Source organism: Gymnogyps californianus, chromosome 2 (assembly GCF_018139145.2).
Source record: "Gymnogyps californianus isolate 813 chromosome 2, ASM1813914v2, whole genome shotgun sequence".
In the NCBI taxonomy this organism is placed as follows: Eukaryota; Metazoa; Chordata; class Aves; order Accipitriformes; family Cathartidae; genus Gymnogyps; species Gymnogyps californianus.
The window spans coordinates 137,154,986-137,168,381 of record NC_059472.1 but is presented as its reverse complement, the minus strand read 5'-3'; the positions used below and the strand labels follow the sequence as shown (position 1 = coordinate 137,168,381).

At 42.5% G+C, this 13,396-nt stretch overlaps 1 protein-coding gene across 2 annotated transcripts in view; it reads left to right on the top strand.

Annotated features, from left to right (window-relative positions):
• Positions 1 to 13,396, top strand: part of SCIN (scinderin) — a 76,701-nt gene that overhangs the window by 22,443 nt on the left and 40,862 nt on the right. The window contains exons 1-3 of one of the 2 annotated variants that reach the window (XM_050891279.1): positions 981 to 1,179; positions 5,703 to 5,857; positions 7,376 to 7,537. In XM_050891279.1, coding sequence (XP_050747236.1) covers positions 981 to 1,179; positions 5,703 to 5,857; positions 7,376 to 7,537 — 516 coding nt within the window. Of the gene's footprint in view, positions 1 to 980; positions 1,180 to 5,702; positions 5,858 to 7,375; positions 7,538 to 13,396 lie in introns of those variants that run through there. The other variant, XM_050891280.1, reaches the window with a different exon arrangement.

The following is a 13,396-nucleotide window of genomic DNA, read 5'->3' as shown; positions in this document are numbered from 1 at the left end:
TGGATAAGATAATGGACCTAAACACAACCCCCTCTGAAATGTATCTTTTGATATACTGACAGCTTGAGCTGTACCTATCTGTATCCTATCCAGATTAATCTACCTCCTACCAATATCAGATGAAAGCAGTGATTTGCTATAATTTTCATGTTGCAATGACCTGCCAGGATGATGTACCAACCATTTGTAAAGGACAAGTAGGAAGTGGGTTTAACCCTTTTGGGTTGTTGTTGCACGGTGTTGGAAAAACACCAGCACAATGCTTTCCATTTTCTGAGAAAGGGAAATTTATATAAATTCTGGGCTTCATCTGGAATCTTAAAAAAAACCCAAGATTTTTCCCCCTACAACAAGATTCCTGGCAATATTGAACAAACAAAATGAAATTACTGGATGGAGAATGAGAGCTGTGCTCTGCCATTCCTATCTGGGGTAAAAAAAGAGCCCAGCAGCAAGCACAAGCTATAAAAACTCTTTGTATTCTGATATGAGCAGCTTACAAAAACAAGGCAGATGTGATAATTATATAAGCAAAATGCACAGCACGATAACACCCGTAGCTACTGGGTTAGGCCGGCTGTGCTTTGCTTTCTTGACTTTCCCCCCCCCTTCTCAACTGAGAATTGAGAAATATTAGCCATTTGCAGCAAGGGAGGCTGATTTTTTATAACACCTCTGCAACGGCTTTGGGGCACAGAAAGAACAGGTGTGCCGGGTGAGTTTTGTAGGCGAGTTAAAAACTAATAAATAAACAAAAACTCAGCCAGCCTGCACCGGGGCCGCCCGAGGGAGCCGGGGAGGGACGGCGCATCCCGCTGCCCTGCGGGGACCAGCCGCTCCCCTCACCGGGCTCCCCACCCCGGGCGGCTGCCAGGCGGGGCTGGCCCCGCTCCGCCCGGGGCGGGGGGGGCCGGGCCGAGCGCTATAAAGGCGGTGCGGGCGAACCGGCGGCGCTGTCCCTCCGCTCCCAGCTGCTCGCGATGGCCCCCGACCGGCCCCCGCCGGCCTTCGCCGAGGCCGGGCAGCAGAGCGGGCTGCAGGTGTGGCGCGTCGAGCGGCTGGAGCTGGTGCCGGTGCCCGCCAGCCTCCACGGCGACTTCTTCGTGGGGGACGCCTACCTGGTGCTGCACACCGTCCGCCGCGCCGCCGCCGCCGCCTACCGCCTCCACTACTGGCTCGGTAGGCAGCGGGGCGGCGCGGGGGTCTGGGGGCCGGGGGGGGCCAGCGCAAGCCTGCCGTGCGTGCCCCTGCTGTCGCTGAAGTTTTTGGGGTTTTTTTTGCGGCTTCGCTGGGCTCCAGGGGATCGGGAGCTGAGTTTGTCAACCCCTCCCTTTTCAGAAGGGGCTGCGTGTGTGAAGCTTCCGAGTTGAGGCGCTTCGTAACAGAAGGAGGGCTACAGCCAAGGAGCTGGGCGATGCCAAGCCTCGCCGCTTCTGATGCGGCCGTGCTGAGGGGCTCTGGGGGTGAGGAAGTGGGGTACGACAGAAAGGTGAACATTTGCTTGCCTTGTGATGTTAGTTTGGGAAAGTGGTGAAGGGTTAAAGTCAAGCCTTGGCTGCCTCCAATCAAGATTCACAAGTGAAATCCTGCCTTCATTCAGATGAAGAGTTTTCTTGCCTTTGTTTCCACTAGGACCAAAATCTAATCTCTAAAATGCCATCTCCCTGTGGCATTGTTGCACTGCTTTGTGTCCAGATGTTGCCTTTTTCAGCTGGACTACTTTTGCTTTCTGATGCTACAGAGATTGGAGGCAAAGTCACCAGGTTTTCTGTAAAACCTCTTCTCTCTGATATCAGTCTGACAGCCTAGTAAAGCCCTTCGTGAAGCAACTGGGAACACTGGAATTGGGCTGATGTCTTTTTGCCTTCAACCTTGACTAGCACAGTGTTTACAGCACAACAGAAGTCTGACGTAAGGATGCATTTTAGGTGACTTCCTCATCTTTTGGCAATTTCTTGAGACTTCCTTGTCTGGTCACCACGTCATCTGACCACAGTGGTTGTAGTGTAGCTGCCTGAGATCTGTTACTTTGTTCTTGTTTCACCATCACAAGGTCTGTGTTTGTAGGCAATTATCTCGGTGAATGCACATAAAGACAGGTCAATGTGTATTAACATTGATGTGTTTGAATTGCCGTGGTTCTCATTGTACTTTTGGATGCATTGAAAAAGAATAGCGGATAAAGCTGGGATTGTTTCTGCATAAATGTTTGAAGCTTGTTTAGTTTTGTGTGTGTTATGAGTTATCCAGCTGTCATGTGGGATAGTGTCTGTCTTTGACAAGAGTATAATCAGATGGCAGCGTAAATGAATTTCTGGCAGATGTTCTTATGTCAACAGCACTGCTAGTTAATAGCAGGGTTTGGCTATTTAGATATTTGTTAATGAAGCTAGAACTATTTATGTAGTAGTTAAGGTATAGTAGACACTTCCCAGGGAAAGATGCAAGTACTCTTTGCAACTGGAAGTGAAGTCAAAACAGTGACTGATATTTGCACTAATTAAAACCTCTTTGCTGTTGGCTAAAGAGCTTTAGTTGTACATGCTGATGCACATCTTGTGCTGATGTGGTGATATCCAGATATTGTAAACAGCTTTGGGTAATCTGGACACACATTGTTCTTATGCAGCTGGCAGGTTGGCAGCAGGGTGGCTGACTGCTGGGACATCCCTTCCTGCTTGCAAGATACTCCAGTAGTGGGGTGGAGATGCTCAAACATTGCTGCAAGCTTGATAGCAACAGGAGACCAGAACTTCATACGAGATGTATGGGGAAGAGCAGTCACACCCAGGGCAAGAGTTCGAATCATTTTGGTATTTTTGCTGACTGATTCTCACCGCTGTTACATACACCAAACTTTTCCCTCATGAGCAAAGGTTGTATAACCTGTTGGCCAGGAAGACTTCAGTAGGGTCTTTCTGAAGACTTCCCAGAAGCCATCTCTGAACAGTTACAGAAGTCGTTATCAGTCAGATTTTGGGATGGAAAGAACTCCTGTGAAATTAGATAGGTGGAAACCCTACAGACTTTGGGCTTAGATACTTAACAAAGGCCTTGCCATTTGGTTACATGGTCCCACTCCTACCTGTCATCTGTGGCATGTGTTATTGTGTGGGCCTCATACAGTGGCTTTGAGTCTGAACGGATTCTGACTTCACCAAAAAAGACCCCAAATTCAGAATAAAAGCAGAGCATTCAATTTTCATATTATATAGTGGCAAACTTCTTCCTAATACCTTGCTTGGGCATACCCAAGGGGTTAGAAGGAGGTCTAGACCATGGGAGGATGGTCTGTGACCTTGATGTGCTGACAGTCTTGTGCTGTGACTGGCGTCCTAGGGTTGAAGTGACCAAACAGTTGTTCTGTCAGCCTGAAGCTTCCTGTGTGAAAGCCACTGTTTTGCCAAATATCTGACATACGGTGAAGTGCTGTCCAGGTCGGATAATTTCTGAACAAGCTAACTCAGGTGCTGCAATGATGTTGGCATGGCCAAGCAATTGATGTGGATCTGCGTCGTGGTAGCTGTATCCATTTTTAAATTTGCTCAGAGATCCTGCCTCGGTTGTCTGCACTAGCACTTGAGGGATGTCTTAGTAACTAAACTACTAATCCTAAGGGAGCTGTCTCGACTTGAAACTATCACTAGTGGAAACAGCATGTATTATGCCAGTATGAGGCTACTTGGAGTAAGACTGGCCATACCCTGCTTAGTATCTTTAATAAAATCATGCATGGTGTTTTTAACTATTTTTTAAGGCTTGTCCCCCAGAGATTAAGTGATAAAACCTATGCATGTGAACCAGGATCTATTTGGTAAAAATTTTGTTTTTTCCTATATACTCTGGCTTATTTATAGCTGTTTCTGCCTCAGACTATAACGTAAATCTGTTTTTCATACAAGCTTGATAACCTACACTTAGATTGATGCTCACTTGTTTTTTTTAAACAGGGTTTCACTGAATATTTTATTGCATAGCAGTTGTGAGACCGAGCCTGGTAGCGGTTCTTATCTCTAACACTGTTCCAAAACCAGTTTTCTTCGACTCTGAACCCTGTTGTGTAATTGCAGGCAATAAATCTGAAGGATCTAGTCCTAATGGACATGAATAACCCTATTTAAAAAAAAAAAAAAACAAGCCCCAAAACTTTACCGCCAACTTTAAGGAGGTACCCAGGTCTGAGAATGCATATTGCCACATAGCAAGTTCTTCTATCACTGAGAGATGGGGATTTTTTTTTTCAGAGGTTCTTGTGTTACGTCCTGCTTTCAGTAATTTTTTTAACCTTTTTTGGGCAGGCTTCATGCTCTTCTCTTCCCTATGCCTCCATTATTCTTTGGATCCCTTCCCTCTTTCATCCTTGCTGCTTTCTGGAGGCTTCCATTGCACCTGTGTCACCACAAAAGCCGTGGTGGTGGCAGTGGTGACACTCTTCCTGAGAGAAGCGCAGTTGTTGGTGGGCAGAGGGGACTTGTCTTGTGGCATTTGCACAGCTGGGCCACAAATAGGCCACTCATTCTCCCTAAGAGAGGAGCTACATCAGTGATCCCCTTAGGCATCCCTGTCTTCCCTCTCCCATGCTTTATTCTTTCCTAATACCTTACCAACAGGCTTCTGGTGACACCAATGACTCACTACACTGTGAGGTGATGCCAACACCTTACTACACATTTCCCCTTTTCCCACAGCCTGAGAGAGGTATCCCTGCCCAGACTGCTGGGGGCTCTATGCCATTTTCCCACTCACTCACCTAGAAGCAAGGAAGTGGTTAATCTAAGTGAGAAGCTGCTCTTGAGAACTGTTGCTTGTATACCAGCCTCTTCCTCTCATTTAGAAAGAAAAAATAAAAACTAAATGGAAAACCTTGCTTCCTCTTACTCTTCAAAAGTTCTTGAAGCCTATTTTTTGAGACATAATCCTACTTGCGCTCTTCTTGAAACAATCAAAACTGCTGAAAAGGTTCATAAAAAATGTATGGGCCCATGTTAAAAGTTTTGTTTTAATATACAGTCTGCTTTGCAGCATGATTAGGCCGTCAACACACTAGGTAAGGAGGCCATTTTGCCACAGTCCTGGGAAGAGGCTAATCTCTGAATGGTACAAAACGAAGTGTGACCTCATGAAGCAAATATCTGAGCCCCAAAGCTGCTTTTCTTTCTCCCAGCTGTACCAGGCAATCTAATAAAAAAAAAAATCTAAGCTAAATACCCTTGCTTGCATTATAGTGTCAAGAGGACTGCTTTTGAATTATTTTAACTTTACAGCTTGGCGAGCTGTTCTTAGCATAAATGCATGGTTTACCACCTAATCAGTCCTTTGACGTGACCTTCCTTTGTCTTTGTACTTCAACTCAAAGTCCAGAAATCATTACTGCAGACACTTGCCATGCTAAACTCACTTAATTAAAATATTCTCTTGTTCAAAGAGTCTGAGAGAAGACAAACTTGGCTATTTTTCACTCTTTTTTTTTTTTTTTTTTTTTGCTTATGAAGGCAGTTCTAAAAGTAGGTAAGAAATTATCTGGATTGTCATGCATTTGGTGGTGAACAAGGTTATGATGTAGTGCTTTATTGCAACTGAGCTGTATACATGAGCTGTACAACTTGCTGAAGGCAGTGCCTGATTGTCACAGAAACAATTTCTCCAACAGAATGCAAAGTTATATTAGTGCTTTATAGACATAATATTTCATCTTATTTCAGGGAAAGAATGTACCCAGGATGAAAGCACAGCTGCAGCTATCTTTGCTGTTCAAATGGATGACTATTTAGGAGGAAAGCCTGTGCAGAGTAGAGAAATTCAAGGATATGAGTCTACTGAGTTTGTGGGCTACTTCAAAGGAGGAATTAAATACAAGGTAAAGAGCCAGCTGTCAAAATGTATTTTAAAAATATATGTAGCATTGTCCCCCAAGTAAAATCAAATATTTTGCTTTGTAAATGGAAAGTTTAAAAATTGTTTCTTGATGCTTAGTGGTTTTAGATCTGAACTACCTATCTTAAACTGTAGGAGTCCCAGCACTTGTACAGAAAGCAGCAGCTTGTTTACCAGTGCCTCTTCTGATATGTGCAAACCTTTCCCAATGATTTTTTTCCCCAAAATCAAGCTGTCCTTTCATACTTGTGTGTCTAAGAGAGCTCAGAGTAGGGACTCTCTGTGTTTGGGAGGTAGTAAATCTCACAGAAACTATTTCTATGTTGTAGACTAAATCATTTTGTTCAAATGCAGAACCCAATGTGCTTAAGTGGTTAAAAACATGAACAGAGTGGAAAAGACCAAAACTTCACTTTAGTCTAAAAATGGTGCTTTTGCAGTCCTACTGTGGTTTTTTTTTTCTTTGAGATAGATAAAAAAACTCCCAAATACTTTTCATGAAAATTTTATATTTTAAAAAGCTGTAGTGTCAGCCTCCTTGTTATGTCACTTCCAGAAGCTGAATCTTTGGAAGGAAATTTTTTTGCGACATCTGGGTTTTTTTTTTTAAGAATAAAGTCCTGTATCTCCTGAGAATCTCCCCATAGTAGGAGCTCTGGGAGCCATCGCTCAGTCAGCCTTTTTTCCCATTATGGAGGTTTGTAACTTGTCACGGTCTACACAATCAGTTTGAAGCTTTTAACTCTGCTTAAGAGAGCTTGGCAGTGACCTGTCCACTCTTTTACATTTTTTTTTTTCTTTGTAATTTCAAGAGCCAGTTTCTAGTCCAATCCAAGGTCTGGGTCTCCTGGGGGAGTTGAGAACACTGCCTCAGAGGCAGACAGCCAAGCCAGTTTACAGGAATAAGTTATGCTTAAACTTACACTTTATAGATTGTAAATCAACAGTTTGGTCACTTCCCCCAGTTTGGTGCTCCTTGCTAGGTAGCCTCCTAAGTTGCAGATATTCCTTTAAGAAAATTACAGAGGTGCTGTGGCATTACCCCTCCCTCTACACATAACCAGGCACTAAAACCAGCCAGACTTCTGTGATTTAAGGAAGTTGGGAAAACTTATACAGGAGCTGTATATTCCTCTGCTTTTCCTCAGTCCTTATTTGACAACCTACTGACTTTTGTCCTAACTGTGTGGATCAGTATTACCTCATCGGTGGATGATGCAGGAGAGTGCTGTAAATCCTGTGCTTTCCCCATTCATCTGAAAACCCTTTGAAGCAGGGTGACATCTGCTCCCTCAGATAAAGGTTCACACCTGAGAGTTCAGCAGCAGAAGCATTCCCCATGTCTGTCTGGTCTGTGGACACCACTGTTAAACAGTATATTATTTTGTCTTACCTCTCACTGCATAAACTACTTTTTTTCCCCTGCTAAGTCCTCATCCGTAGCAAAAAGGTAAGTATGCAAGCTGAAATAAAGCTTGCTGCTTTATTTTGTTTTATTCAGGCAGGTGGTGTTGCTTCTGGATTTAATCACGTTGTTACTAATGATCTGAGTGCCCGGAGGCTTCTGCATATCAAGGGCCGGAGAGTTGTAAGAGCCACAGAAGTCCCCCTGGCTTGGACCAGCTTCAACAAAGGAGATTGTTTCATTATTGACCTCGGAACTGTAAGTCTTACCTAGAGCAAAACACACTGAAAAGTAAGAGATGCAGCATCCCTTCTAAGGTCTGAATCATCCCCTAAAATGCACAACTAACTTTGTCACTCGCCCAAACTGACAGAAAGAATCTGCTTTAGAAAATCAGTTTTAGTGTCACAACACTTTGAAGGTTCAAAACTGCCCTAAATGTTTTCTGAAGTATGCGCAGATTATCCTTCAGGAAACAGTTCTCTTTCCCACTCAAGGTATTGGATTTTTTACTACTGATGTTTGAACCTTAAGCTGTTCACAGTAAGTCCTGTCTTTGACACTATCTACCAGCTGAATGGGATCAGTGCTAGGGTTCAGAGCAGAACACAGATTGGACCTTTCTCTTAAGAGCATTTCTTCATATTCAGAAAACTTTGGTTGTGACAATTGACCCTAAAGAAATAGCTGCAAAAGAAGTTGTCACAATAACCTTGTCGTACAATGTGTTATAAAACTACCTGAGTATTTCAAGAGATCACTTGAGAAGCAATCCCATACTTCAAGGCTTTCTGCTGAAAGCAAGTCGAGACTTAGCGCAGAAGCGTATGGACAGATAAGAGAAGATATTTTGCTTGCTTCAGATGACTTAAAGTATAGTACTGTCACCTTCGTATCAAAAAGTCTTAAAATGAATTTAAAAGTAGCAGCTGGGATGTAGTCCACACTAGTTAGAGGTTAGTTATCAGTTTGGAATTATTCCCATGGCTGATATGCTGACACAAATAAAATTAAGAGCATGAAAGAAAATAGTTTTATCTGCAAGGCAGCATCTGCAGTTGATCTTAACTGTAGTGCTTCACAAGGAAGTTGTCAGCTACTTCAGCAAGATTTCAGAGAAGAGTTCCCTGACCTATTGAAAAAGGAGCTCTTCTGAACTCATGTTACAGGTTTGGCTGTTTTTTCTGAAAAGCATCCTCTGGTGTGATAATTGAAGATATTCGTATCAAGTAGCTATATTGATTATGTCTGTTAGCTTCATCATGCTTAGCAGCCTTCAGATAGAACAACCACGAGTGTTTTCCTAACATTATCCCATTCCTCCTATGGCACTGTGGTTTAATCAGCTGAAACAGCCAAGTGATCAGTATCCAAACTGCTATCTCTCAATGTCACTTTGCATTAAGGATGCATGGAAGACTCAAATCATCTATTCCCTTTCAGAGTTAACCCATGGGAGATGGGAAAGTTGGAACTGAACATTGATAGAAAATGTTGCTTTTGCAGTCAGGCTGTCACAGGGCTTGAGTTTTCTAGTTTGGAGTTAACCTTCCATGGACGCCCTGTGCAACTGGGTATACTCCATGAATTTGACTTGTCCTTATTGTGCCACAGTCACCCAGTTCACCTAAAGTAATTACTCAGGTCACACTGCAGACATGTCAATGACACTGATGAAACGCACTATGAGTACATAGTGGTGTTACGTGTAGAGTTTGGGGCTCATCCCTTCTGATGAGATTTGTTGAGAGCACTGTCACTAGGCAATTTAAATGTAATATGGCTTTAGAGTCTTGATTTCTAATACTGAACGTACATTGTGAGCCTTTTTCTTTTAGTATAACGTCACTCTGGTTTCTGATTTCCTGTTTGACAAGACAGAGGTCAAGCAGCAATGCAACCCTGTGCCTTTGTAGGAAGAAAGATTAGATGTGAACAACATCTAGATCTCTTTGCCATGCTATGGCAAATGTCAGTCAAATCACATGACTAAGAACGGTTCTTGATCTTGCCATGTCAGTGGTATGAGGGATGGGTTTTTTTGAGGGTATTAACAAGTTAAGGAAAAAAGTGTTTCAGCATCCAGAAATTTGTAGTAATTTCATCATAGGTTATTATGTAAACCAGGCTGTTCTTGTAGGAGATGAAAAGGCAATGTGTGACATACCTCAAGATAAAGATATGTGAGTCCATTGAAGTGCTTATAGAGAAATAGGTGTGGTAGAAAATACACTGTCGCAGGAAATCTTGAGCAAGTTCTCTAAGAACTATATTTCAAGCTGAAATAACTGTATTTCAGGTTGAAATTTTCCATGACTAGAGGTCCATTGTAAATGGGTGAATCTTTACAGGAGCCCTTAATTGAATTTAGGAGTCCTTTAAAAAAAAAAAAAAGATTTTGGCTCAAGTGGATTCCTTTACTTAAGTGAAATAAAATGAATCTTAAATAGGGTTGCTCTTGAGTCTTGGGATTTATTGCAGGGCACTACTGAATCATTATCTGAGAATAATGGGTAGTAATTACATAAAATAATGAGCTTATGGTCAGTGCTTTTAATATCAAATTATTGTAGCATGTCCAATAAGATGAATTTCCAAGACTTACTTTCCCTAGTCTCTTAGCTAACCAGAAGGATGGTCTCATGGCACTGCAAAACTGCTTGTGCAGTCCATTTCCTGTTACATTTTATCAAGCCACTTATCTAATATAATGAAAAATCATTTCAGTTTTCCCATTGAGCTCAATTACTGCAATATTTTAAACCTATGGTTTGAGCAGATAAGAGAAAATTAAGAAAGGTAATAATGATCAGAAATAAATCATTATTGGTCACTAAGGTTTCCCTCCTGGTGCTAATGCCTTAAGTAGAAAGTGTTTGCATGCATTTCCAGCTAGCTTCACATATTTACAGTTCAGGTTCTGATGGCTACCTCATACCTAGATATGTTAGTAAGCCACACTTACAGCACTTGCCTCCTTTGAGCTCTTCTGGGCTGGAGCAGAAAATAGCTGCAGAAGGCAGAGAAAACACTGTCTTTGATATGAGGGGGTCATTAGCTGTGGGTCATGCGTAAAGACCTTTTTATTCGATTTTCTGTAAGACCATGACACGTGAGCGTTGTGACCACCACACTGATGTTCCAGTGCAATGAGTGATCCAGGAGGGTATCTGGGGTGCCAGACCCCGATATTTTTTTTTTTCCCCCGTACAAGGGATTTTCATGCCACCTCCATGACGAACCTGGGAATCTCCCTGTAAGGGAGCCTTTGGGACAGGGCAGGCAAGACAAGTGCAGGGCAGTTGCTGAGAAGGCTTTGTACAGGCCTGGAGTAAAGTGCAGTTTACCTTATCAGGTGCTGCTTAGCGCATCCTGTCCTGGCATAGCTGTGCTCAAGCCCTCCTAGAAGCCATGGTCTTCTGCCACACTTCCCATCCCATCCTTTTGGCTGGAGGGTGCTGAGCTCTTCCTGGTGTCCCAACTGTGAGGCACCAGGATGGGTTTGGCAGTTCTTGGTGGCCATAAACTGTCTGGCCTTCCTCTGCGCTGTCCCCTTTACCTCCAGATGCAGCTCTCCCTGCATCACCCCATCCTCCAGCCACCTCCACTTAGCCACATCCCTCTTTCTTCCTCCATCACCAAGACAAACTCTCAAAACAGCAAGGAGCATGAGGGCACGGAAAATGACCATGGAAGGGAAGGAAAAAGATTAATCATTGTGCCATTCAGTGAATAACATACACACTGTTTCCCAGGCTATTTTAGTATTATCCAGCTACATATGTTAATATAGCTTATATATGTATATTTCTGATAAGATCTGCTAAAGACTTTTATCTCTTTTGTCAATTTTCTTAGTGATGGGTTTAAAGTGGGAAAGAAACTTGCCAGTATTATGAAGTTCACCCTGCATACATTGGTGTATACTGGTGATGTACAAAATGTGAACATTGAGATGTGTTGATAATTTGGGTAGTTATCAAAACATGGAGCAGAAGTAATGGGAGAAGCAATACAATAAAACAACATAAAGTGATCAGCTGATTTTACTGAAAGCTTCTCAACTCGGTTTGGGAAGCCCTGCTCTGTGAAGGCTGTCTAAAGTTGTATCCTTAGTGACCAGCAAAAATATTCTCTATGCATTTGTTCAGACAGAGCTTTGTAAAATGTAAGACTTGATTCTCTCTGGCTGACTTCCCTCCTGATGGGAGGCAGCAGCAGTGCTATGAGGGCAGGGAGAGGGCTGCGTACCACTCGGCCTCCTGGAAGAAATTAGGAGACAGTTGTTAAAATAAGGGGGGGGGGGATGTGTGATAAGTACCAAGCAGTTCTGAGCTTGGGCCTGATTGAGGCTGGAAAGTTTTGTCAGTACAATCAAAGTTCTGCTAACGAAATGTTACCCTTCTTCCCAAAGGAAGAATGCAGATGGTGAGGTGATAAACATATCTCAAGTTAAGTGCAGACTGAAGGTAAACTGCACTCAGTTGTCCATTCTTCCCATTCCTGTAGTGGTGCTTATAAACTGATTTATAAACAGCTAAGAGGTTGCTGATTTGAAATTTAAGAGCCTGCAGTGTGCTTAAAAACAACTTGTTGTGCCATCCAGCAGTTAATGTATGTACTTCTCAAGGGCTCCATGAATCGCAAGTGAAAATTATTGTGTTAGAACTCAAAAGTATGAGACTGAATAAAGCTGTTGTGATCATGTATCTGTCAGTATGCTCCTACTTTAACTCCTGACATAATAGGTATGTCAAAAGAAAAAAGATTGCTGTTTTGCACAAAGACACTAGAAAAAAATACATCAAGCAAAAAGGCTGGCTTTTTTATGACAGCTGCTTTTCATAAAAACTGTTAACTTGCTATAGATTAAATTATGTTTACAAAAGGAAAATTAACTTCTGTTTTTTAACAGTAAAAGACCAAGAGGACAGATACTTGCTTCATGATTATGACTATGGGGTATGATTCAGCATCACATTGCAACCTTAAGCACAGTTGTAGTTTTGCTCGTTAGCGTAATCTCCCTGCCTTCTTGCCTGCACTGTCTCTTCTAGGTGGCTTTGCTTCTCTTCCTTGAGAGAAACTAGTTCACAGTCAGCATATTAATGGCTTTATTAAAGTCACTGTTTGGGTATAAACAGGACTGGAAGAGCAGATTCTTGCATGTTGGAGTTCATCACTGTAAGTTTCTCTTTCTAGTTGCTTTCCCTGGCACTAACAACCAATTAGTCATGTCCTTTTTCCGTGTTTTTCATTCATGTGTTTCTCCTACAACTAACCTCTTCCCCAGTTTCCCCCAGCTGAGAGTTAAACTATTGCTTGTGCTGTAGCAGGGAGTTGCCAAACAAGTAGCAGAGCTTGAAGAACTAAACTACTTTTGTTCTTTATTAACTTTATGGACTTATTAACAGCTTAAAAATGTGTTTATATCTATGCACTGTGCATCTTAGTAAGCAAGCATCTCCTTTTTCTGTGAATCTGTGAACCAATTATTTTCACAGCTCCAGTAGTGTAAACTCCAGCATTCTGGAAATTGTTATAGTCCCAAAGTCATCAGATGGAAAAAAAGAAATATTAAGCCTTCCCCCTGCCCCTCCCGACTTCAGTTAGAGTATTCAGGGTATGTAGTTTTCCTTCATACTCTATGGACTGGAAAGCTTCCCCTTGCCCCCACTTGTATGCAGAAAAGTGGCTGAAACAGAGACCATCACTAAAGCTTCAAGTGGACAGGAGATACATGTATGTACAAGGGTTCAGTTAGATTAGTTTCCTAATCTTCCTGATGCTGTAGGAAATCCAGATGTTTTGCTGTTTGAGCTGCTGTTACTTAGAATGAATATCCTCCTGGTACTCACCCTTGAATGCACCGTGGTATAGCAACAGCTATTCCTAGAATATACTAGCAAAACAGGTGTGAGAGGAAAAATGAATGTAGTAAGTGTAGGACTGTGGTACATCTGACTTATTTTTATTCTGACAGTTTGTTCCAGTTGAATCAAATGGGAGACTCCAAGACTGGTTACAAAGACACTGTTGTAATTATACCAGGGCCAGGCTCACGGTGGCCTCAGCAGCATTCTGGCTAAATGAATTCAGAGTTTGTTTTGGATTATC